This window comes from Hippopotamus amphibius, chromosome 8, assembly GCF_030028045.1.
Source record: "Hippopotamus amphibius kiboko isolate mHipAmp2 chromosome 8, mHipAmp2.hap2, whole genome shotgun sequence".
Classification (NCBI taxonomy): Eukaryota; Metazoa; Chordata; class Mammalia; order Artiodactyla; family Hippopotamidae; genus Hippopotamus; species Hippopotamus amphibius.
Window position 1 is genome coordinate 25,718,671 of NC_080193.1, and position 27,356 is coordinate 25,746,026.

Genomic DNA, 27,356 nt, shown 5'->3' on the forward strand with positions numbered 1-27,356 from the left:
AAAAAAAAAAAAAAAAAAAAAAAAAAAGAAGATGTGGCATACATATACAACGGAATATTACTCAGCTATAAAAAGGGATGAGATGGAGCTATATGTAATGAGGTGGATAGACCTAGAGTCTGTCATACAGAGTGAAGTAAGTCAGAAAGAGAAAGACAAATATTGTATGCTAACTCACATATACAGAATCTAAAAATGGTACTGATGAACTCAGTGGCAAGACAAGAACAAGGACGCAGATGCAGAGAATGGACTGGAGAACTCGAGGTTTGGGAGGGGGCGGGGGGTGAAGGGGAAGCTGAGAGGAAGTGAGAGAGTAGCATAGACATATATATACTACCGACTGTAAAATAGATAGCCAGTGGGAAGTTGCTGTATAACAAAGGGAGTTCAACTTGAGGATGGATGATGCCTTAGAGGACTGGGATGGGGAGGGTGGGGGGGAGTCAGGGGAAGGAGGGAATACGGGGATATGTGTATAAAAACAGATGATTGAACTTGGTGTACCCCCCAAAAAAATAATAAATAAATAAATAAAATGAGAAAAAAAAATACTCTAGGTGCTATAAACAGCAGAATACCTGAGGCGGAAGAACAAATAAGTGAGTTTGAAGATAGAATGGGGGAAATAACTGTCACAGAGCAGGAAAGAGAAAAAAGAATAAAAAGAATAGAAGACAGTCCCAGAGACCTCAGTGATAACATTAAGCATACCAATATTCGAATCATAGGCATCCCAGAAGAAGACAAAAAGAAAGGGTCTGAGAAAATATTTCAAGAGGTTATAGTGGAAAACTTCCCCAACATGGGAAAGGAAATAATTAACCAAGTCCAAGAAGCACAGAGAGTCCCATACAGAATAAACCCTAGGAGAAATACACCAAGACACATATTAATCAAACTAACAACAATTAAACATGAAGAAAAAATATTAAAAGCAGCAAGAGAAAAGCAACAAACAACATATAAGGGAAAACCCATCAGGATAACAGCTGATCTTTCTGCAGAAACTCTGCAGGCCAGAAGGGAGTGGTAGGGTATACTAAAAGTCCTGAAAGAGAAAAACCTACAGCCAGGAATACTCTACCAGCAAGATTTCCATTCAGATTTGAGGGAGAAATCAAAAGCTTTCCAGGCAAGCAAAAGTTAAGAGAATTCAGCACCACCAAACCAGCCTTACAACAATTGCTAAAGGAAAATTTCTAAGCATGAAACACAAGAGAAGGAAAAGACCTACAAAAACAACCCCAAAGCAATTGAGAGAATGGTAATAGGAACACACATGTCAATAATCACCTTAAATGTCAATGGATTAAATGCTCCAACCAAAAGACACAGACTGGCTGAATGGATACAAAAACAAGACCCTTACATATGCTGCCTACAAGAAACTCACTTTAGACCAAGGGACACATACAGACTGAAAGTAAAGGGATGGAAAAAGATATTCCATGCAAATGGAAGTCAAAAGAAAGCTGGAGTAGCAATACTCATATCAGACAAATTAGACTTGAAAGTAAAGACTATTACAAGAGAGAAGGAAGGACACTACATAATGACCAAGGGATCCATCCAAGAAGAACATATAACAATGGTAAATATCTATGCACCCAACATAGGAGCACCTCAATACATAAGGCAAATGCTAACAGCCATAAAAGGGGACATCGACAGTTAACACAATAATAGTAGGAGACTTTAACACCCCACTTACGTCAATGGACAGATCATCCAAACAGAAAATAAATAAGGACACACAAGCTTTAAATGACACATTAGACCATCTCGACTTAATTGATATTTATAGGACATTCTGTCCAAAAACTACAGAATACATTTTCTTCTCAATTGCACATGGAACATTCTCCGGGATAGATCACATCTTGGATCACAAATCAAGCCTTGGTAAATTCAAGAAAATTGGAATCATATCAAGTGTCTTCTCTGACCACAATGCCATGAGACTTGATATCAATTACCTGAAAAAAACTGTAAAAACTACAAACATATAGAGGCTAAACAATATGCTATTAAACAACCAAGAAATCACTGAAGAAATCAAAGAGGAAATCAAAAAATATCTAGAAACAAATGAAAATGAAAATACAACAACCCAAACCTATGGAGTACAGCAAAAGCAGTTCTAAGAGGGAAATTTATAGCAATACAGTCCTACCTCACGAAACAAGAAAAATATTGAATAAACAACAGAATTTTACAGCTAAAACAATAAGAGAAAGAAGAACAAAAAAACCCCAAAGTGAGCAGAAGGATAGAAATCATAAAGATCAGAGCAGAAATAAACGAAAGAGAAAGGAAGGAAACAATAGCAAAGATCAATGGCACTAAAAGCTGGTTCTTTGAGAAGATAAACACAATTGATAAACTATTAGCCAGACTCATCAGGAAAAAAGAGAGAAGACTCAAATCAACAGAATTAGAAATGAAAAAGGAGAAGTAACAACTGACACCTCAGAAATACAGAAGATCATGAGAGACTACTACAAGCAACTATATGCCAATAAATTGGATAACCTGGAAGAAATGGATACATTCTTAGAAAAATACAACCTTCCAAGACTGAACCAGGAAGAAACAGAAAATATGAATAGACCAATCACAAGTACGGAAATTGAGACTGTGATTTAAAATCTCCCAACAAACAAAAGCCCAGGGCCAGATGGATTCACAGGCAAATTCTATCAAACATTTAGAGACGAGCTAACACCTATCCTTCTCAAACTCTGCCAAAATATAGCAGAAGGAGGAACACTCCCACACTCATACTACGAGGCCACCATCGCCCTGATACCAAAACCAGGCAAAGATGTCACAAAAAAAGAAAATTACAGGCCAATATCACTGATGAATATAGATACAAAAATCCTCAACAAAATACTAGCTAACAGAATCCAACAGCACATTAAAAAAATCACACACCATGATCAAGTGGGGTTTATCTCTGGGATGCAAGGATTCTTCAATATACACAAATCAATCAATGTGATACATCATATCAACAAATTGAAGGATAAAAACCATATGACAATCCCAATAGATGCAGAAAAATCTTGTGAGAAAATCCAACATCCATTTATGATAAAAACTCTCCAGAAAATGGGCATAGAAGGAAATCACTTGAACATAATAAAAACCATACATGAGAAATCAAAAGCCAACATAGTTCTAAATGGTGAAAAACTGAAAGAATTGCCTCTAAGAACAGGAACAAGACAAGGGTGCCCACTCTCACCATTATTATTCAACATAGTTTTGGAAGTTTTAGCCACAGCAATCAGAGAAGAAAAAGAAACAAAAGGAATCCAAATTGGAAAAGAAGAAGTAAAATTGTCACTCTTTGCAGATGACATGATATTATATATAGAAAACCCTAAAGACTCTACCAGAATACTGCTAGCACTAATGATGAATTCAGTAAAGTAGCAGAATACAAAATTAATGCACAGAAATCTCTTGCATTTCTTTACACTAACAACAAAAAAGCAGAAAGAGAAATTAAGGAAACTCTCCCATTTACCACTGCAACAAAAAGAATAAAATACCTAGGTATAAACCTGCCTAAGGAGGCAAAAGACCTGTATGCAGAAAACTATAAGACACTGATGAAAGAAATCAAAGATGATACAAACAGATGGAGGGACATACCATGTTCTTCAATTGGAAGAATCAATATTGAGAAAATGAGTATTCTACCCAAAGCAATTTACAGATTCAACGCAATGCCTATCAAATTACCAATGGCATTTTTCACAGAACGAGAACAAGAAATCTTACGATTTATATGGAAACACAAAAGACCCCAAATAGCCAAAGCAATCTTGAGAAGGAAAGATGGAGTTGGTGGGATTAGGCTTCCTGACTTCAAACTATACTACGAGGCTACAGTGATCAAGACAGTATGGTAGTGGCACAAAAATAGAAAGGAAGATCAATGGAACAGAATAGAGAACCCAGAGGTAAACCGAACCACATATGGGCACCTTATCTTTGACAAAGGAGGCACAAATATACAATGGAAAAAAGACAGCCTCTTCAATAAATGATGCTGGAAACATTGGACAGCAACATGTAAAAGAATGAAATTAGAACACTTCCTAACGCCATATACAAAAATAAACTCCAAATGGATTAAAGACCTACATGGAAGGCCAGACACTATAAAACTCCTAGAGGAAAACATAGCCAGAACACTCTATGACATACATCAAAGCAAGATCCTTTTTGACCCACCTCCTAGAATCATGGAAATAAAATCAGGAATAAACAAATGGGACCTAATGAAACTTAAAAGCTTTTGCACAGTGAAAGAAACCATAAACAAGACAAGAAGACAACCCTCAGAATGGGAGAAAATACAGAATGAAGCAATGGGCGAAGGATTAATCTCCAAAATATACAAGCAGCTCATGCAGCTTCATACCAAAAAAGCAAATAACCCAACCCACAAATGGGCGGAAGACCTAAATAGACATTTCTCCAAAGAAGACATACAGATGGCCAACAAACACATGAAAAGATGCTCCACATCACTAATCATTAGAAAAATGCAAGTCAAAGCCACAATGAGGTATCACCTCACACCGATCAGAATGGCCATCATCACAAAATCTGGAAACAACAAATGTTGGAGAGGGTGTGGAGAGAAGCGTACTCTCCTGCACTGTTGGTGGGAATGTAAGTTGGTACAGCCACTATGGAAAACAGTTTGGAGGTTCCTTAAAAAACTAAAAGTAGAACTACCATATGATCCAGTAATCCCACTGCTGGTCAAATACCCAGAGAAAACCATAATCCAAAAAGAAACATGTATCATAATGTTCATTGCAGCACTCTTTACAATAGCCAGCACATGGAAGCAATCTAAATGCCCATTAACAGATGAATGGACAAAGAAGGTGTGGCATATATATACCATGGAATATTACTCAGCTATAAAAAGGAATGAAATGGAGCTATGTGTAATGAGGTGGATAGACCTAGAGTCTGTCACACAGAGTGAAGTAAGCCAGAAAGAGAAAGACAAATATTGTATGCTAACTCATATATACGGAATCTAAAAAAAAAAAAAAAAATTATACGGATGAACCCAGTGACAGAGCAAGAATAAGGATGCAGATGCAGAGAATGGACTGGAGGACATGGGGTCAGGGGGCAGGGGGCGAAGGGGAAGCTGGGACGAAGTGAGAGAGTAGCATAGACATGTATACACTACCAACTGTAAAATAGATAGCTAGTGGGAAGTTGCTATATAACAAAGGGAGATCAGCTCAATGATGGGTGATGCCTTAGAGGGCTAGGACAGGGAGAGTGGGAGGGAGTTGCGAAGGGAGCAGATATGGGGGTATATGTATAAATACAGCTGATTCACTTTGGTGTATCTCAAAAGCTGCTACAAGTGTGTAAAGCAATTATATTCCAATAAAGAGCTTAAAAAAAAAACATGAGATATTGCATCACATCCATTAGGATGACTGCTATAAAGTATTTTAATATCTGTGTAGATGTGGGGAAATTGGAACCCTCGTGTACTGTTGGTAGAGCAATAAAAACGGTACAGCCACTATGGAAAAAATAGTATGGTGGTTCCTCAAAAAATTAAAAACAGAATTACCATATGATTTAACAATCCCACTTCTCAGTATTTACCCAAAAGAATTGAAAGCAGTCTTCAAGAGATAATTGTATACCTACATTCATGGCAGCATTCTTCACAATAGGCAAAAGTTGGATGCAGCCTAAGTGAGCACCAGTGGATGAATGGACAAACAAAATGTGGTTCAGTGCAGTATTATTCAGCCTTAAGAAAAGAAGGACATTCTCACCTATGCTACAACAGAGGTGAACCTTGAAGACATTATGCTAAGTGAATGGTCATAAGCAAACACATACCATATGATTCCACTTACATGAGGTTCCAAGAGCAGTCAGAGTCGAGAGACAGAAAGGAGAATGGTGGGTGCCAGGGGGAGGGGACAGTGGAGACTTGGTGCTTAGTGGCGAAGGGTTAATTTTGCAAGACGCAAAGAGTTCTGCAGATGGATGGTGGTGATGTGTGCACAACAATATGAGAGTACTTAACACCATTGACCTATACACTTGTAAGTGATTAAGATGGTAAATTTTATGTGTATTTTATCACAATTAAAAATTAAAACTGATTTTTTAAAAAGAAGCATGTCCAGGTACCTCCCATGTCTTTCTGTGCAGTAATCCCTCCTGAGCCCAATATCCACATGCCTTGTCCAGCCACCACTGGCCTTCTGCTTTGACCTTCAAGATCCCACTCTCCTGTTTACCTGAGACTGCTTCAACTGTTTTTCCTCAGGCTCTACTATTAGCTTGTTCTTCTCTGTTGGTGTTATTTAGATACTTTTTCTAGGACACATTAGCTTTTTACAGTACATGTGTTCCTGGTGATTTCTTCCATATCAAGGGTTGCAGACAACATCTATACACAGAGGCACTCAAATTTCTATCCAGTCCAGACCTTTCAGTAAGTCCAACAGCCAAGTTTTTCCTCCAGCATCAGAAAAAAATTTTCTTTGGGTGAGCACCAGATGGAGTAGTTGGCTCGCCTTTGGGGACTACATTCTATGAAAACACACAGCTTTACACACAAATCCCCATCAGTACCCTGTTCACATCACAAGAGGCACCTGTGATGAGAGGAACCAAGACCTACACGTTCCTGCATGTTCAGGCTTCTGGGCTGAGCCCTGCCCTGGGCTCACTGAATAGGATGGTGGAGGGAAATGCTTGCACTCTTCATTGTTTTCTCTCTTCTCTTGAGCCTCCCACACGCAGTTCTATTAAATCACACGTCAAAAGTGCATGTGACACGACTTCATTGTCACCTCCACCGCTGTGCACCCCTCTACAAGTCCTGGTCACTAGAATCTTCCAGGGGTGTGAGGCCCCTTCCATCTTGGAGAGGCTGTGCAGCCTCAAGTTCAATATTTTCTAAGCCATATTTTCCTCTCAATCATGTCCTTATTCTTGTTTTAACAAGAGCACCCATCAGCTAAGGCAGAATCTGCAGATGTTCCTGAAAGACGTCCGAACTACCAATCTGAGCCCTTTGCCGCCTCTGTTACCATCTCAGTTCAGGCCCTTGTTCCTCACCCGGGCCCTTCCATAGCCTGTCTCCTGGGCTCTTGGTGACACGTCACCTGGCCTCCTGGGACTCCCACCTCCTTAAACCGTCCACGTGCAAAACCCTTGACGGTAATTTTCTCTAAGAGAAAACTTGACCTTGACATCCCCCCCTACTTGCAGACCTTTTGAAGTCTGATCTCCACTCCTCTTTGAGCCTCATTTCTACCGATTCTATGTTTGAGGCCAGATACGTGTGAAGACCTTACATTCAAACATTGGGCTAAATGGCAGAAAACATTACGATCTATCCCCACCCCCTTTTCTTCATGCCCAGTCAGCACGAGGCCCCATCACACTTGCATAGGTCTCCTCCTTTACTTGAATACTTTAGAATGCCGCTGTATGACTGATTTTCTTCCAATCTGTCAAAGTATATGATTTAAGAGGTTGGGTGTAGAAGCACTGTGCAGTGCAAGCACCTGGCTAACACAGCATAAGGGTTAAAGCATTATGGGGTACAGGGAGTCTCAAATGACTGGAGGCAAAGCAGTGACTTAACCAGGGTTGCGGTGGATAGTGGAAGGGAAGGCCCAGGTAGACAGCAGAGGTCCCTCTGTCTACACTCTGTTCATTATGAAATGTGGTGGAATTGAGGAGAGACTAGGAAGAGATCACAGGATTAGGTCCCATAAAATAGTGGAAAGTTAGCTCTCTCGAGAGCATTTAAGATTGCATGTGATGTCAGATAACACAAGTTTGCTGAAATTTAAGATTTTCGGTATCAAGTTAGGTATCCCCATTCCTGTTTATCAAATAAGAAATAATAAAAAATAAGTGGACTGGGCAGTCTATTCAGCAAATTTGACCAACAAAATAATACTAAAGCCATTTGATGGAGAGAGAACTAAAAGTGTATATTTCATACCAATTTAGATCTGATTCCCAATATCATAAAATTTAGGCAGGTTATTAAATAAAATGAAGATAAAGCATAACAGGAATGGGAACATGCATATCATATTAGAAAAATATTTTTAAATTACCAGAAAATACTATGTCCAGTTTTGTCTATACATTTGAAAATCTAAACGAAAGGCATGGCTTTCTAAATAGATATAAAATTTTAAAAATTGACTTAAGAAGATAATTAAGCAAGTGAAAACTCTTTGTACAGTTGCATCCTAAAAAGACACTGAACCTGAAAGATTTTTAGGCAGATTGTAATAACCTTCACATAATTATAAGACCTAACTATGAGTCTTAAATTGTGAGTCAAAAATTATCCACACTCTGGCTATAGAATTTATAGAAGTTTTGATATAACTGGAGTGCAGGTGGTTTCTGACTCACCCTCCTATGTCATTTAATCTGTTTGGAGCATGAAAAATATTGGAAGCTTACCAGTTCATTCATAATTCTAGCATAATCCTGATACCAAAAAGCCATAAAAATGATATTCCAAAAAATATAGATCAATAGAATTTCTGGAATATGAATATAACTTCTGAATAAACTCTTAGCAAATCAAATCCAGTGCTTTAAAAATAATTGTAAAAAAGTTGTATAGCACAGTCAATAATTTACTGACAAAAAAAAGTAAGCATAGCAAACGAAAACAGGATACCTAACATTATAAAGACCATCTATCTTTGTTGATAATCTAACCTAACACATAACAGTGTAAAGATTAGTGATATTACTACTAAAATACATCATGTCAAGGATCCCCCATCCCTGTTATTCAGAATTGTTCTAAATGATGCAGTAAGACTATAAAAAGAGATGACTGATAAATACTAAAAAGACAAAATGTCATGATTTGGGGAACCCAAGGGAAGCAACTGATGACAATGCATATAAATGCATTCAGAAGAAAGATGTGTAGGGGAACACGGACACACGTGCACACAAATAGGCACACAGCACATCACATGCATGCACATAAACATGCACCCACACACACGTGCATACGCACGCACACACATGCACACACATGCAATACACACATGCATACACAATGCATGTACACATACACATGTGTATGTGTATATTCACACATATATGTACGTTACACACACATATACACACATAAAGTCATACATACACACGTATATACGCACACACATTTCCCACATATTTTCTAAGTAGTCAGTAAAATATATTCCAGAAAAAATCATAATAGCAAGAACATAAGAATGAACTTAAAAAGATATGTAAAAGGATGTGTAACAATAAATTCTTGAACCTTTCTGACAGATGGAAGGGAAAACTGAAAAAAAGTCAGATACACCGTGTGTCAGAATTGAAAGACAATACCATGTCATCATTCCCCCAGTTTAACCTAAAGACTAAATGCACCTCTAAACAAAATACTGTGGGTTGATTGTGGGGCAGCCTCTTTACAAAACGATTCCTCCCAAATATGAAAATGAATTATAAAAATACAGTAACTGAATGCCACGGAGCAACTAAGTCTGTGTGCCACAACTGTTGAGACTGCACTTTAGAGTGTATAAGCCACAACTATTGAGCCCATGTGCTGCAGCTACTGAAGTGCCCACATGCCTAGAGCCCATGCTCTACAACAAGAGACGCCATGGCAATGAGGAGCTGGCACACCACAACGAAGAGTAGCCCCCCTCCCCTGCTCACCGCAACTAGGGAAAGCCTGTGTGCAGCAATGAAGACCCAACACAGCCAATAAATAAATTAATTAATTAAAAAATACAGTAACTGAGAGAGCATTGAGTAGCACAGAAATCCAGAAACACTCTAAGTAGGAATGAAATACATAGGAGAAGGATGGGATCTTTAACCAGTGGGGAAAGGGCCAATTATTTAATAAGTGGTGTGGGGACATTAGTTTCTCAAAATTAGAAATAAAAAAATAAAGTTAGACACTTGAGATTTGCATGTGAAAATGAAGCTATAAAAGTGAAGAACCAAAATAAAATGATTATTTCTATTACCTTGCAGGGCTTTTTAAGCATGACTCCCAAGGGCAGAAAAAATTGACTACAGACAAATTTAAAACTTCTGCTTCATACATGCAACACAAAGCAACAAAACCACACACAAAAACAGAAAAGTTAAAAAGCAGATAATGATCTAGAAAAAGAAATATTTGCAACATACGGGACCAAGTATTTAGACAGGCCTGGGACCTGGGACCCTTTGCTGCAGTACTTGCACCTAGACAAACATCTCCTCCAGTAACAAGATACAAAGAAACTATAAGGGACTAAAAATAACTGCATGCAGTTGGGGAAAATTATGGACAAGATATACAAAGATCAAAAAAGAACACAACTGCCACTTCTGAAGAGCAAAAGCAGGGTACTACACATACTCCCTGCACACACCACCACCAAAGAGGTGGGCAAACCACCTAAGCCACATCTCCAGCCTGACCCCTGGATCCACCCCTACCCTCACCTCATATAAGGAACCAACTCACCATCCTCAGCTAGCAGGCCAACAAGGGAACCAGTTGTTTGCTCTCGCTCCCCCTTGCTGCAGCAGGGGCCCCAATAAAGCCTTGTCTGAATTTCTTGTCTGGCCTCTGATCAATTTCTGTTGACTGTGGAAGGCCAACAACCCTGGTCACTAACAGTATGAATAGTCTCACTAAAAACTCTACTCTTAAAAATCAGAACCTGTGCAGAGGAGAGAGCTTTGAAAGGTCACGTGTGCTTGAGGTTGTAAAATCCTTTTGACCCCCAAAGAACCCTGCCTTGTCAGTACTTGAGAGTTTCTTGGCTGCTTTGATTTAAAAGAAAGGGAAGAAGAGAAAAGATGGCGGCGAAGTAGAGAGACGTGGAGTGCATCCCTCTCCACAGATGCATTGGGAATGCATGGAAGGATGCAGTAATTCCCACAGAGAACCAGCTGAACACCAGCAGATGGCCTCGGACACCAGAAAGGACTGCAGGGAGCCCGACATAGCCGCTAAGTTTTTGGTAGTACAGACAATATATCTCTTGTACTTTCCTTTCATCCCTATCTTTTATACATTTCTATTCCTTTCTTTTTACTTGCATATTTCCAACCACATTATGCTCTTCTGTTCCCCTTTCTTCCAGCCATTTTAAGTTTATTTTATCTTAACATACTTATAAGCAACACTATCGGTCTGCTCAGACTCCTTGCTCTATTCTTCAGATGACGCACTGCCTTGATATTTAATATTAGGCTTGTCTTTATCTTAGTTCTTAGTACAGTTGTCTAATTACATTCTGAGACTCTCCATTCTCTCTGGTGGTACTCTGGCTCTTTTCTATATTTGATCCTAGCTTACAAAATCTCCCTGGATTAATGTTTGTATGTGTAAGGTGTTATTTGTTTGTTTGTTTCCTTTTGCTTTTGTCTCTGATTTGTTCTGTTTCAGTTGTCAATTTCTGCTGGGTTTCTCTTTGAATATCTGATAGCACACTGGGGTTCTGTCAGGTCTTTCTAGAGCCTTATGTCCTAACGGATTCAGTAATTCTGTGTCTTATACATGTATGTGTTTCCTAGACCTAATATTCATTTAATCCAATACTTGGACATTAGTCTGAGGCTTGGACAGTCTTCTATAAACACCTCTATTGCCAGGACAAGCAACCCCAAAAGTTTGGACAACCATGAGGAAACAAAGAAACACCATGCAGGCAAAGGAGCAGGAAAAAAACCCACAAGACCAAATAAATGAGGAGGAAATAGGAAAAATGCCTGAAAAAGAATTTAGAGTAATGATAGTAAAAATGATACAAAATCTCAATAACAAAATAGAGAAAGTACAAGAAACAGTTCATAAGAACTCAGAAAAACAAACAGCAATGGATAACAAAATAACTGAAATTAAAAATACTCTAGATGCCATAACCAGCAGAATGACTGAGGCAGAAGAACGAATAAGTGAGTTGGAAGATAGAATGGGGGAAATAACTGCCTCAGAGCAGGAAAAAGAAAAAAAGAATAAAAAGATTAGAAGACAGTCTCAGAGACCTCAGTGATAACATTAAGCGTACCAACATTCGAATCATAGGCATCCCAGAAGAAGAAGAAAACAAGAAAGGGTCTGAGAAAATATTTGAAGAGGTTCTAGTGGAAAACTTCCCCAACATGGGAAAGGAAATAATTAACCAAGTCCAAGAAGCACAGAGAGTCCCATACAGAATAAACCCTAGGAGAAATACACCAAGACACATATTAATCAAACTAATGACAATTAAACACAAAGAAAAAATATTAAAAGCAGCAAGAGAAAAGCAACAAACAACATATAAGGGAAAACCCATCAGGATAACAGCTGACCTTTCTACAGAAACTCTGCAGGCCAGAAGGGAATGGCAGGATATACTAAAAGTCCTGAAAGAGAGAAACCTACAGCCAAGAATACTCTACCCAGCAAGAATCTCATTCAGATTCAACGGAGAAATCAAAAGCTTTCCAGGCAAGCAAAAGTTAAGAGAATTCAGCACCACCAAACCAGCCTTACAACAAGTGCTAAAGGAACTTCTCTAAGTAGGAAACACAAGAAAAGGAAAACACCTACAAATACAAACCCAAAACAATTAAGAAAATGGTCATTGGAACACACATGTCAATAATCACTTTAAATGTAAATGGATTAAATGCTCCAACCAAAAGACACAGACTGGCTGAATGGATACAAAAACAAGACCCTTACATATGCTGCCTACAAGAAACCCACTTCAGACCAAGGGATACATATAGACTGAAAGTGAAGGGATGGAAAAAGATATTCCATGCAAATGGAAGTCAAAAGAAAGCTGGAGTAGAAATACTCATATCAGACAAATTAGACTTGAAAGTAAAGACTATTAAAAGAGACAAGGAAGGACACTACATAATGATCAAGGGATCCATTCAAGAAGAACATATCACAATGGTAAATATCTATGCCCCCAATATAGGAGCACCTCAATACATAAGGCAAATGCTAACAGCCATAAAAGGGGACATTGACAGTAACACAATTATAGTGGGAGACTTGAACACCCCACTTACATCAATGGACAGATCATCCAAAAAGAAAATAAATAAAGACACACAAGCTTTAAATGACACATTAGACCATCTCGACTTAATTGATATTTATAGGACATTCCATCCAAAAACAACAGACTACACTTTCTTCTCAAGTGCACACGGAACATTTTCCAGGATAGATCACATCTTGGGTCACAAATCAAACCTCAGCAAATTCAAGAAAATTGAAATCATATCAAGCATCTTCTCAGACCACAACGCCATGAGACTAGATATCAATTACAGGAAAAAAAAACTGCAAAAAATACAAACACATGGAGGCTAAACAATTCACTCTTAAACAACCAAGGAATCACTAAAGAAATCAAAGAGGAAATCCAAAAATATCTAGAAACAAATGACAACGAAAACACAACAACCCAAAACCTATGGGACACAGCAAAAGCAGTTCTAAGAGGGAAGTTTATAGCAATACAGTCCTACCTTAAGAAACAAGAAAATGATCGAATAATCAACCTAACCTTACACCTCAAACAACTAGAGAAAGAAGAACAAAGAAACCCCAAAGTGAGCAGAAGGAAAGAAATCATAAAGATCAGAGCAGAAATAAATGAAAAAGAAAGGAAAGAAACCATAAGAAAAATAAATGAAACTAAAAGCTGGTTCTTTGAGAAGATTAACAAAATTGATAAACCATTAGCCAGACTCATCAAGAAAAAAAGGGAGAAGATGCAAATCAACAGAATTAGAAATGAAAAAGGAGAAGTAACAACAGACACCGAAGAAATACAAAACATCATGAGAGACTACTACAAGCAACTATATGCCAATCAATTGGATAACTGGAAGAAATGGATAAATTCTTAGAAAAATACAATCTTCCAAGACTGAACCAGGAAGAAATAGAAACCATGAACAGACCAATCACAAGTACAGAAATTGAGGCAGTGATTAAAAATCTCCCAACACACAAAAGCCCAGGACCAGATGGGTTCATGGGCGAATTCTATCAAACATTTCGAGAAGAGTTAACACCTATCCTTCTCAAACTCTTCCAAAATATTGCAGAAGGCGGAACACTCCCAAACTCATTCTATGAGGCTACCATCACCCTGATACCAAAACCAGGCAAAGATGTCACAAAAAAAGAAAACTACAGACCAATATCACTGATGAATATAGATGCAAAATCCTCAACAAAATACTAGCTAACAGACTCCAACAGCACATTAAAAAAATCATCCACCATGATTAAGTGGGGTTTATCCCTGGGATGCAAGGATTCTTCAATATACGCAAATCAATCAACGTGATACATCATATCAACAAATTGAAGGATAAAAACCATATGATCATTTCAATAGATGCAGAAAAAGCTTTTGACAAAGTTCAACATCCATTTAGCATAAAAGCTCTCCAGAAAATGGGCATAGAAGGAAATTACCTCAACATGATAAAAGCCATATATGAAAAACCAAAAGCCAACATCGTTCTCAATGGGGAAAAACTGGAAGAATTCCCTCTAAGAACAGGAACAAGACAAGGGTGTCCACTCTCACCACTATTATTCAACATAGTTTTGGAAGTTTTAGCCACAGCAATCAGAGAAGAAAAAGAAGTCAAAGGAATACAAATTGGAAAAGAAGAAGTAAAATTGTCACTCTTTGCAGATGACATGATATTATATATAGAAAACCCTAAAGACTCTACCAGAAAACTGCTAGCACTAATTGATGAATTTAGTAAAGTAGCAGGATACAAAATTAATGCACAGAAATCTCTTGCATTCCTATACACTAACAAGAGAAGAGCAGAAAGAGAAATGAAGGAAACTCTCCCATTCACCATTGCAACAAAAAGAATAAAATACCTAGGAATAAACCTGCCTAAGGAGGCAAAAGATCTGTATGCAGAAAACTTTAAGACATTGATGAAAGAAATCAAAGACGACACAAACAGATGGAGGGACATACCATGTTCCTGGATTGGAAGAATCAACATCGTGAAAATGTCTGTACTCCCCAAAGCAATTTACAGATTCAATGCAATCCCGATCAAATTACCAATGGCATTTTTCACAGAACTAGAGCAAGAAATCTTACGATTTGTATGGAAACGCAAAAGACCCCGAATAGCCAAAGCAATCTTGAGAAGGAAAAATGGAGTTGGTGGAATCAGACTTCCTGACTTCAAACTATACTACAAGGCCATAGTGATCAAGACAGTATGGTACTGGCATAAAAATAGAAAGGAAGATCAATGGAATAGAATAGATAACTCAGAAGTAAGCCCAAACACATATGGGCACCTTATCTTTGACAAAGGAGGCACGAGTATACAGTGGAAAAAAGACAGCCTCTTCAATAAGTGGTGCTGGGAAAATTGGACAGCAACATGTAAAAGAATGAAATTAGAACACTTCCTAACACCATACACAAAAATAAACACCAAATGGATTAAAGACCTACATGGAAGGCCAGACACTATAAAACTCCTAGAGGAAAACATAGCCAGAACACTCTATGACATACATCAAAGCAAGATCCTTTTTGACCCACCTCCCAGAATCATGGAAATAAAATCAAGAATAAACAAATGGGACCTAATGAAACTTAAAAGCTTTTGCACAGTGAAAGAAATCATAAACAAGACTAAAAGGCAACCCTCAGAATGGGAAAAAATAATTGCCTATGAAACAACGGACAGAGGATTAACCTCCAAAATATACAAGCAGCTCATGAAGCTTAATACCAAAAAAGCAAATAACCCAATCCACAAATGGGCAGAAGACCTCAATAGACATTTCTCCAAAGAAGACATACAGATGGCCAACAAACACATGAAAAGATGCTCAACATCACTAATCATCAGAGAAATGCAAGTCAAAGCCACAATGAGGTATCACCTCACACCAACCAGAATGGCCATCATCACAAAATCTGGAAACAACAAATGTTGGAGAGGGTGTGGAGAAAAGGGAACTCTCCTGCACTGTTGGTGGGACTGTAAGTTGGTACAGCCACTATGGAAAACAATTTGGAGGTTCCTTAAAAAACTACAAATAGAACTACTGTATGATCCAGTAATCCAACTCCTGGGCATATACCCAAAGAAAACCATAATCCCCAAAGAAACTTGTACCATAATGTTTATTGCAGCACTATTTACAATAGCCAGGACATGGAAGCAACCTAAGTGCCCATCAACAAAGGAATGGATACAGAAGATGTGGCATATATATACAATGGAATATTACTCAGCTATAAAAAGGGATGAGATGGAGCTATATGTAATGAGGTGGATAGAACTACAATCTGTCATACAGAGTGAAGTAAGTCAGAAAGAGAAGGACAAATATTGTATGCTAACTCACATATATGGAATCTAAAAATGGTACTGATGAACTCAGTAACAAGAACAAGGATGCAGATACAGAGAATGGACTGGAGAACTCGAGGTATGGGAGGGGGCGGGGGGTGAAGGGGAAACTGAGACGAAGCGAGAGAGTAGCACAGACATATATATACTACCAACTGTGAAATAGTCAGTGGGAAGTTGTTGTATAACAAAGGGAGTCCAACTCGAGGATGGAAGATGCCTTAGAGGACTGGGGTGGGGAGGGTGGGGGGGAATCGAGTGGGGGGAGTCAAGGAAGGGAGGGAATATGTGTATAAAAACAGATGATTGAACCTGGTGTACCCCCAAAAAATTAATAAAAAAAATCAAAAATAAAAGAAAGGGTAAAAAAAGGAAGGTGGGACTTTGATGCAAGGTGGTGACCCATTCCCAAGGCGGGGGATAGCAGTTGGGTGTCTGGCCGGGGAGGGGCCACTAAGATGCCCACCCAACACGCCTGCCTTCTCTTCCCTGGGGAATATCAGGAGCTCTGCTGCACAGGAATAAGAACAAAAAGGAAGGAGGCTGGCACCAGGGAAGAGCCAGGACTCCATCCCCTGGGCCCCTCAGAGGCTGGGTCCAGGGCTGGGAGAGGGAGGTCAGGAAGGAGCTCAAAACTGTTGCTTTTAATTAATTATGCTTCTTTGTATTTCTTCCTTTTCATATTTGAAAATATATTTATTACCTACGCAGTAAATAATCCTGAAAATTAAAATGCTTGGTAAATGTTTGGATGAAGGAAAATTTTAAATGTCAGTATGTGAATACTTTGTTGACAGCTTGTATATGTTGAAAATGCCTGTATTAGAAAAGAAGGAACTGTGACGATAACAGGACTGCCATCCTATAGTATATGTCCTCAGGGGGGAAGACAGGCAAATCAGCCAACTTTTCAGCAAGCCGTCTAAAATTCACACAGAATTTTAGGGGGAACAGACAGGCAAATACACACACACACACACACACATACATATATACATATATATGTATGTATTTGATGCTTCAAAACTTACATAATAGGACTTCCCTGGTGGCACAGTGGTTAAGAATCCGCCTGCCAATGCAGGGGACACGGGTTTGATCCCTGCTTCAAGAAGATCCCACATGCCGCAGAGCAACTAAGCCTGTGAGCCACAACTACTGAGCCTGTGCACCACAACTACTGAAGCCCACATGCCTAGAGCCTGTGCTCCTCAACAAGAGAAGCCACCGCAAAGAGAAGCCACTGCAATGAGAAGCCCGTGCATTGCAATGAAGAGTAGCCCCCGCTCGCCACAACTAGAGCAAGCCCACTCGCAGCAACAAGACTCAACTCAGCCAATAAATTTTAAAAAAGACTTACATAAAAAAATCCATCTTCATCAATTTCACCAAAAACAGTAATAATATCTCCCGTGCAAAATGTAAGCTCAGCCTGTAGAGACAGAACATAAAGTCAATAGTGTTTTTCTGGATACAGAAGTTGCTTTAAAAAAAAAAAAGTTCTTCATGATTTCTGGTATGATTTCTCTTTCTTTCTTATTATTTTGGTATGAACCTACTCTTTCAGTCAAACAAGGAGGGAAGGTACAAATTCGATGGATGCATCTGTTCCTAGCGTCTTAGAAAGTGAGGACATCTCAAGATGAGGCCAGCCTGCAAGCAAAGGGCTGCCATGCTCCCATCCTTAGCCAGAATTCAAGACTGTCCCCACGTTCTGCTGGTGGCACATCTTTAGAACTAGTCCAAGAGTTAACTTAAAAAGCCCAGAGCATTAAGGTGTTCTCTGCAGTGTAGGGACCATTGCACAAATATCCTTTCACTTAGTGTAAAAAAGTCCCCTGGAATTAAATGTCTATTTATATTAAGTGCCCATTACATGCCAGGCGCCAGGCTAGAAGTGGGTGCATAGAATCCAGCAGAGGACACCAGGAAAAATTGCATTTTTACCTCTAGACATGAAAATGAGGACCTAACGTTCATTGTGAAGAGCCATCAGACATCATATGCACATGAAGCTGGTACAGGAATCTGAATATACCTGAGCTTCGAATCTGAACCACGAGCTGGTCGCCCATTGAGTGTAACAGAAATATCGAGGAGCAGGGATCTGTATCCATCTTGTCATCTAAGAAAGCAGCTCCATGGAGTGAAAACCTAAGCTTTCATTTCTGAAAGCAAATCCTTTTCAGTTTTCAGTATTCCTAGGACACCTAACCTTTAGGCACACAGAGAGCATCAATCCTTTCTTCTCTATTTTCCTTGAATATGTGTGTGGTGGCCATGGGGGTCAGTGACCACATGCTGGGGCTTTGCTTTCTCTCTCCAGGACAACCCATCACCACCAGTTGTAGGTCACAGGGCGGTCCCTGCACTGGTCCAGGGAAACCCTAGGTCAGTGTCTGCCGTGTCCTGAGCATGTCACCAGGCTCACGACCTCTCTCCTGCCTGCCTGGGTCCCTATTTACTGGTCACGTTGCCCTTCCCTCGGACGGTTGAAGAGAAGGGAGGGAGGAAGCCATGTGGGGGCGGGTGGAGGTACGGGATGCTTGACCGGTACCTCGACATCGATGTTGGGCGAGCTCTCCCTTGGGTCGTAGTCATACAGGGCCACCATCCTCCGCGTTGATGCCGAGTGCTGCCTGCCACTTCTTCTGTTTCTCTCTGTTCACATCACAAGGAGGAGAAGAGAGCCACCATGAAGTGACTTCAAAGCAGGTGGCATCCCCTCTCCCTTGACTCTGGATCAGTGGAGCTGGGTCGCACGTGGCCAGTGTGGCCGAGACGACCACTGAGCACTAGTGCCAACAAAGTTGGGGCAGCCTCCACCCCTTTCTCCAGCACGTCTGTAAACAAGGGAGACTTAGAGCAGGGGATTCTCTCCAACAGTCAATCTAAACGGTCTAGGGTGGCACAGGGTGAGTATGGCGTGGGGAGGACAAGCGGGCCATTTGGAGATTCTGACCTAGCTCAGAAAAAGCCCCACAAACGCTGGGTCAAAAATGTCGCCCGTGTAGCTGCTCTGAAGCCACAGAAGCCAGTTATTCTCTCTCAGACCAGAGGCATAGCCACTGGTCTGCCATCAGGAGAAGCAAGAATCTATAGAAAGCGGTATGCTCTCTACCCATCTCAAGGGTTCCTTTCCTGCCGCTTCCTCTAGTGCCCTGTCGTTGTATTTTTAACAGCTGTCCCTGAAACGATGCCGCTTGTGGAGAAGGCTCTGGGAAGGTCCCCTCCCGTTGCCTGGCTGTGATCTGCTGTAGAAAGAGGCCTGGGCACTATCTCAGCACACAAGAGGGAAAGAAAGAGGAAAACCCCATGCAGAGTAGATGCGCGAAAACTCCGAAAACAGACATTTATAAGAAGGGTCAATGGAAAACCATGGGATCTGGCCCAAATTGTCAAACTCCCTGACAAACCGCTGTTGTTGGGTTCCTAAATGGCATTTCCCCGGGAGAAAGGTGGCATTGAAGCGTTTCTTCCAAATACAGCCACTTTTTGCGTATGATTGATTTGTGGAATTCAAAACAGAAATGAAAACTCTTAAAGGTTTTGAAAGCAGCCAAAGTTAGTTATGTGGCTTTTCAGTGGTTTGCAGTTGGTGTAGGGCCCGTTGTGTATATGGGCAAAATTCAACCCTCAGCTCCAAGTCAAGAATCACTGCTTCCATTTAAAATAAGCACAGGGACTTCCCTGGGGGTCCAGTGGTTAAGACTCTGTGCTTCTATTTCAGGGGGCATGGGTTCAATCCCTAGTCGGGGGACTAAGATACCACATGCTGCATGGCACGGCCAAAAATAAATACAGTAAATAATAAAATAAGCAAGCACACCTTTGCAGGACCTACATGTATGTTTCCTTGAAGCAAAGTATAGCGGTAACCAGAGATTAATTCCAGTGCTGCTAAACATCGCTAATTTCACAGGGAACTTTGCAGGTGTGAATTTCTGAAGGCGGCAGTAACAGTACACATCTTGTACTTGGGTGTAATTTACATACAATACGATCCACTCTTTCTAGTGTTCACTTCAGGAAGTTTCGATAAGCACACAGGGTCCTATAACCACCACAACTGTCAAGATATGGAACAGCTCTGTCACCCCCCCCCCCCGAAATTCCTTCATGCCCCTTTGTTGTCACCTTCAGCCTGGGTAACCACCCATCTGTTTTCTGTCCTAATAATTTTACCTTTTTCAGAATATCATTTAAATGGCCTCACACAGATGTAGCTTTGGGGGACTGGCTTCTTTCCTTTGTACAGTGCATCTGAGATCCATTGTGTGGCTCAATAGTTTGTTCTGTTGATATTTTATCAGTGATCTCACTGTATGGATGCATGCAGTTATTTTATCCATTTACCAGTCAGAAGACGCTTGAGTTGTTTCCACTTATCAGCCAAACCACCATAAACACTCTTGTACAGTATTTTGTGTGCACATGTTTCCATATTTCTTGGGTAAGTAATAGGAGTGGATAGGATTGGGTTGGAAGTGTAGGTTTAACTTTATAAGAACCCATAACTGTTTGGCAAAGTTGTTGGACCATCTTACACTTTGCTGAAACCAAGCAGAACCCTACAGGGCCTTCCTGGGGACAGACACACACTCCCTGCCCCCCACTGCCACAGTATCCCCTGCCTCTTGTTTGTAGAAAAGCTTTAGCCTCCTAGGCTTTCCTTGAGTTCTAAAGGGCAAATTTAATTGAAGTGAGAAAGTGCAGAAACAAAGGAAAAAGATCAAGCAACACAAAATAATAATAGTTTAGCCAGAAAACAATGTCAATGTCAAGCTCCTCTATACTAAGCTATAGATAGTATCCTGGGAGTTGTTTTACAGATAGTAAAACCTCCACCAGGTGGAAGAAGTTAACTGCTGACCACCAGCACGTAGACCCCCAGATCGGTTGGAACAAGACGGTTGTTGATGTTGACCCCCAATTACCTCACCACCAACCAATCAGAGGACTGTCCACAAGCTGACCAGGCACCCTGTGGCTCCTCCCTCACCTTGCTTTAAAGACCCTCCCCTGAAAGCCATCGGGGAGTTCTGGTCTTCTGAGCATGAGCTGCCCATTCTCCTTGAATGGCACCTGCAATAAACACTGTATTTTCCTTCACCACAACCTCATGTCAGCAAATTGGCTTTGCTGCACATCAAGTGAATGGACCCAGGTCTGGTTCAGTAAGACCACAAGCTAATGAGAGTTCTAGCTGCTCCACACTTGCCCACACTTGGTATGACCAGTGTTTTTCATTTTAGCCATTTGTGTGGGTGTGTGTTGGTTTCTCATCATGGCTTTAATCTGTATTTCACTAATGATGTTAAGCATTTTTTCCATGTGTTTATTTACCATCCATATATCTTCTTTGCTAAGGGATCCCTTCAAATCTTTTGTCCATATTTTTATTGAGTTATATTTTTTAATGGATGGTTTTATTTATTCTTTATAATAAAATTTTTTTTAAAAAATTTATTGGATTATAGTTGATTTACAATGTTGCATTAGTTTCATGTGTACAGCAAAGTGAATCAGTTAGACATATACCTATATTCACTCTTTTTTTTTTTTTAGATTCTTTCCCTATATAGCCCTCTTTGAAGACTGATTGTTGACTTCTGAAAATGAGATGGTGACACAAGGGAGTGGATGGTGTGAGGGACTCAGAGAGCTGCAGTCTCACAGATTTAATCTGGGTGATATAGTCACATGAAACCTTGACTATTAGATGTGGATCTTAACTTGAGACAATGAGCTCCTTCATACCAAAAATGTTAAGGTATTTTATTTGATTTTATATTTATCCTTAAAATCATGCATATTCTCTAAACACTGAATTTTGTCTTTGGAGTGTGATTTAGAAGTGAATCTAATGTTTTGAAGTATTAAAACTTTAATTATGAATGACATAAAACAGGTCATTCTGTCTACAGCTATTTAGAAAAAGCATTTTGAATGAGTAGATTTTCCTTGCATATGGGAAAAATTAAAGATCATAAAATGTAATGATGCTTAAACTCACTGAAAACAGTTTTGCTGTATGCCCACTGGTGCTGCAGAATGGTTTAAGACAAATGAAGGCGTTTAGTATCTATCCAAGTTAAAGGGTAAAGATCGTTTATGCCTTTTAGATAAGCAGAAGTCATGTGAAGAATGGAAAGCATAGCACTCCCCCAATCTCCTTTGAAACATATCATAGATAGGCAATGTTCAAAGTATGTTAGCAGCATCTTAGTCCATTCAGGTTGATATAACAACATGCGAAAGACTGGGTGGCTTAGAGAACAAACATTTATTTTTCACAGTCCTAGAGGCTAAGAGTCCAAGATCAAGGTGCTGGCTGACTTGGTGTCTGGTGAGGACCTGCTTCCCTCCTCCCTGGTTTACAGATGGCTTATTTCTCACTGTGTCCTCACATGGTGGAAAGGGTGAGGGCGCTTTCTGGGGTCTCTTCTATAAGGGCACTAATCCTACCCATGAGGGCTCCACCCTCATGACCTCATCACCTCCCAAAGGCCCCACCTCTTAATACCATTACATTGGGGATTAGGATTTCAATGAATGAATTTTGGGAGGACACAAACATTCAGTCCAAAACAACCCAAAAGCAGTTGTTTATTTTCTAGATGTGATAGACTTTTTGTAAGCAAGGCTGCACTTCATCTTCCCTGAGAGGATCATCTGTGTTTTCATAAATATTTAGATGCCTATCTGTCCATAGAGCAGCAGGTCTATTGCAACCCTGGTTTACAGAGTGGGTTTTGCCCAAGAAAAGCTGGTGGTTCACACTCAGATTCCTTTGACACATTCAGACGTGCAGATCGGGGTCTGCTCAGCACTGCCTCCTGCTCTGAGCTGGTGTTTTGTGCTATGAAACTCTTAGGAAGGTGGGAGCCACCTGGCCTGTAGGTTAACAGGTATGCAAAGGGTTGCCTCTTACCTATTTTCTCCACAGGTGTGTTCAGAGGGAGGAAGCCTTGCCTGAGAAGCTGGTCCATCATCTCCTCATCGTCTGCCTGGATTTCAGAGACCATGTTACAAGGAATAAGGCCAAGCCGGGCACAGGTTTCCCCACGGTAGAATCCATCAGCATCTTTATCACCGTAAACCTGGAGCCATGGGAAGAAGTGAAGCCATTAGGACGGGCTGGTTCAGAAATACATCAGCTCTACTCACAGTATAGTCACACCTAGTCAGAAACAGACGTGAAGAACACCGGAAATCACTGCATGTGCGCATAGATATGTACACGTAGCCCTTGCCCTATAAACCTACATCTCTAGGAACGTGTTTCTCCTCCAGGGTTTGGACCGCCCCTGGGCCTCCCATCAAGTAGGGTGGCTGCCAGTCGAGGCCAGAGCTTTGCTGGCTGAGTGCATGTGTGTGAACTCACACAAGTTAAGGGCCTACGTGATGAGACCCTACACCACATAGAAGTGCTACATAGACTACACGTCGAGATGCTTCCCTCTGTAGCAAAAAGTTCCTCCATAAGAAGAGAGTACCACTGTGGGGTATTCTAGAAGTGAAAACTCTCAACTAACAAAGAGATTCTGTGTGTACTATTCTGCAGGGTAAGCATCACCATCCTTTAAAGGCCCTTTTTTTACTGGATAAATATTAGCACCACTTTCAAAAGGCAAGTTGTGCCCTTTTGGAAATTTGCAAACTTGGGATTCAAGGCCCTTCCCCTCTCCTAGAGTGCATCCCACTTCTTGGTTCTGACTCCAGGCTCAGGCCTCTCCTCCTCTGACGATAGGAAGGCTGAATGTCAAATGCAAGGGAAAGCGCCCTGTCATGTTGATGTGTTAAGGAACCTGGGTCTGGTGAGCACCCCTTCCCCATGCTCTCCCTACCTTCCCACTGTGCCTTCCCCGCCTCCCCCCTGCAGCCATGCCCCCACCTTGATGATCTGCCCTTCTTTAAAGGGAAGTTCCTCCTCCGCAGCATCTGGGTTCGGGGACATGGTGAGGGGGTCGTAGTCAAAAAGAGCCACAAAGATCCGGGCTGGGAGCTCTTCTGTCCCAGGGTCTGTCTCTGACTCTTCGTAGAAGTCTGGAGAAAGCCGGTCCCGCCCACCGTACTCATCTGGGGGGTGTGGGATAAAGGACAGGTGCTAAGTGATTCCCGTCAGCCATCCCTCAGCTTTACCATGAGCTGTTATAGAAAGTATGGGTTTGGAAACTCCCACACTTTGGGAGGTTGTGGCACTTTAGCATTTATCTTTTAAAAAAATGTGTAGCTTGAGGGAATACGGGGATATGTGTATAAAAACAGATGATTGAACTTGGTGTACCCCCCCAAAAATAATAAATAAATAAATAAAATTTTAAAAAAATTAAAAAAAATGTGTAGCTTAATATGCAGGCAGAAATGGATCATCTCGACAGATGAAAAGCAAATAACTAGTATACAACACAGGCATCAATGTGCTGCACATGAACACAGCAAGAGATAAAGGACTTTGTCTCAACGACCTCCCTGTGGGGCAGGCCTGAGTGCTGGGGGCCAGAGACAAAGAGACCCACTGTGTGTCTCCATAACAGCCAATCCAGGGCACGTGGATGTTGAAATACATTTGTATATTAGTTGAAGTTTGATACAGGTGACTGAGCTGCTCAGCTCCAAACAGGTTAAGTGGCAACAAATGCCTTACGGCAAATAAGTGACTTCCTGGAAGAATTGAGTTTCAAGTCCACCTACCATCAAGCTTCTAAAGAGTGTTCTTGGGGCTTCCCTGGTGGTGCAGTGGTTAAGAATCCACCTGCCAATGCAGGGGACACAGGTTTGATCCCTGGGCCAGGAAGATCCCACATGCCGCAGAGCAACTAAGCCTGTGCTGTAGAGCCTTCGAGTCACAACTACTGAAGCCCGTGCACCTAAACCCCGTGTTCCACAACAAGAGAAGCCACTGCAATAAGAAGCCTGCTCGCTGAAACGAAGAGTAGCCTCTGCTCTCCGCAGCTACAGAAAGCCCGAGTGCAGCAACGAAGACCCAATGCAACTAATAAATATAAATAAATAAATTAAAAAAAATAAATCTAAAAAAATAGTATTCTTTTTGAAATCCTAATATATATGCATATGTATTATTAGCTATCATCATAGATATGTGTATATCTCACTATATATGTGTACATTTATATACAGAGAGAGAATGAACGTGTGCTAGCAAATAACACTGCTGCCCACACGAGAAGGGCTCAGAACATCAGTGGGGAAGCAAATGTGAAAAACTTCAATCATTAGAAGAGAGGGTCGGGGTGGGGCAAGCAGCCAGTCAAAACTTCTTTCACCAGCACCAGGAGCACAGGAAGTGGGACAAGAGGATGCCACAGGTGTGTGGAAAACACAGGGGAGGTTGGGGGTGGGGAGAGTCAAAAGCCTCAGCTTTTTCACCAGCAGAAACATGTAGTTGAAAAGTAATAAAGCACTTCATCTTCAGGAAAAGTTGGTTCTTAAAATGCAATGAACTCCTTACATTATTTGAATTTGGGATCTTTTTAGGGTTCTGAGATAACCTAAACATTCAATAACGTCACTTCTGCTAGGCAACAAAACTTCTGAACAGCGGGCCTTACTGATTTCTCCACACCGGTTTTGATTTTGTTTATAGTCAATGAGATGATCTCATACTTTTCCCCCTAGTTTTAAATGTTATCTGAATTAAATAGTGTGAAGCTAGTGGTTCGCCATCCTGTGAGCTATGAACATCTTGGTGTGTGCAGTGATGCAGTGGTTTCTCATGCTCCTGGCTGATGGTAGAGAAAACCATTAGCAGCATGAGAAGGATGCCTGTTTTTAATTCAGTCGGATACCTGTGGGAGATTTGCAGAAGGAACTTAACACAATGGCGATGTGATCTGTTTAAGCTGAGGGAAATGTCAATGAAGGAGCACTGTGGCTATAGCTTTCGCTGCACCCAGAGGGTTCCCAGGGCTTCTCTGACTGAGTTGATGTGGTGATTGTGAAGTCAAAACATACAGGCAAGTTCACAGGGGCCAGTACATAAGGGGAGGGTTGGGTAGGTCAGCATCACCCTGGAAGACCTTTGAGTCACTCCTATAATCCGCATCAGGTGCATGCTTTCAGGAGTTGGCTCAAGTTCAGGCACCACAATATGCGGAAAACCGTGTCTTCATATCTTTATGTCTCAAATCACACCGAGCACAAGTGGGAGGCATTAGGCATTGGAGACCAGGGAGGGGATCTGAGGTTAGTGCCAACGCTCAGTGAAAACAGCAGGCAGGGTCACCCACACTGTTACAGGATCTCTCTCTGGTTTGGGGGGAGAAGTGGGAACAGAGTGGAGTTGGTGTGTATGAGTGGAAGTGTGGGTATCAGGCACTGTGTTTCCTCCAGTGAAGGTGCATTAGATGCCTTAAGAAAATCAGACCTCATTTGGAGAGAACAGTGGCCTCCGTGGAATGTGCCCATGGAAATCTGCCTTCACAGGGACCAAAGTGGGTGAACAGGAGGCCCTTCTCTTTCTTGGTGGCAGGCTAGACTCAAGGAAGAACTTACTTCCAGCTACTGGTCTGACCTGGGAGTGGGCGCTCCTCCCTCTGCCCTGATGTAGAATGTCCTGGCCTTGGGTGGGAGGGGGTCTTTGTCAGGAAGGAGGAAGTGTCTACATACCATATGCAAAGTCGGGGCTCATGTCTCACCCTGGCTGGCTCCCAGGTGTGCTGCCAGAATAAGCATCGACTTCTATAGGTGAACTATTTCCCTCACTGCCTGACCAAGGCTGTCCACCTCCACTGTTCCTGTCCATTGTAATTTCTACAGAGATAAAGGGGGTCACCTCTGAAACATACTTTACAGCTGCTCATCTTCTCCTTGCAGGGAAACCCAGGGAAAAGAGTCTCCTTCCC

The 27,356-nt window shown here is 41.0% G+C and overlaps 1 protein-coding gene across 2 annotated transcripts in view; it reads right to left on the minus strand.

Annotated features, from left to right (window-relative positions):
• The window catches only part of RIMBP2 (RIMS binding protein 2), a 173,803-nt gene that overhangs the window by 7,464 nt on the left and 138,983 nt on the right, over window positions 1–27,356 (minus strand). For both annotated transcript variants that reach the window (XM_057747233.1, XM_057747234.1), the window contains 4 exons: window positions 24,386–24,570; window positions 23,423–23,591; window positions 19,046–19,149; window positions 17,849–17,920 (listed from right to left, as the gene is read on the minus strand). In XM_057747233.1, the coding sequence (XP_057603216.1) occupies window positions 17,849–17,920; window positions 19,046–19,149; window positions 23,423–23,591; window positions 24,386–24,570 (530 nt within the window). The remainder of the gene's footprint in view (window positions 1–17,848; window positions 17,921–19,045; window positions 19,150–23,422; window positions 23,592–24,385; window positions 24,571–27,356) is intronic.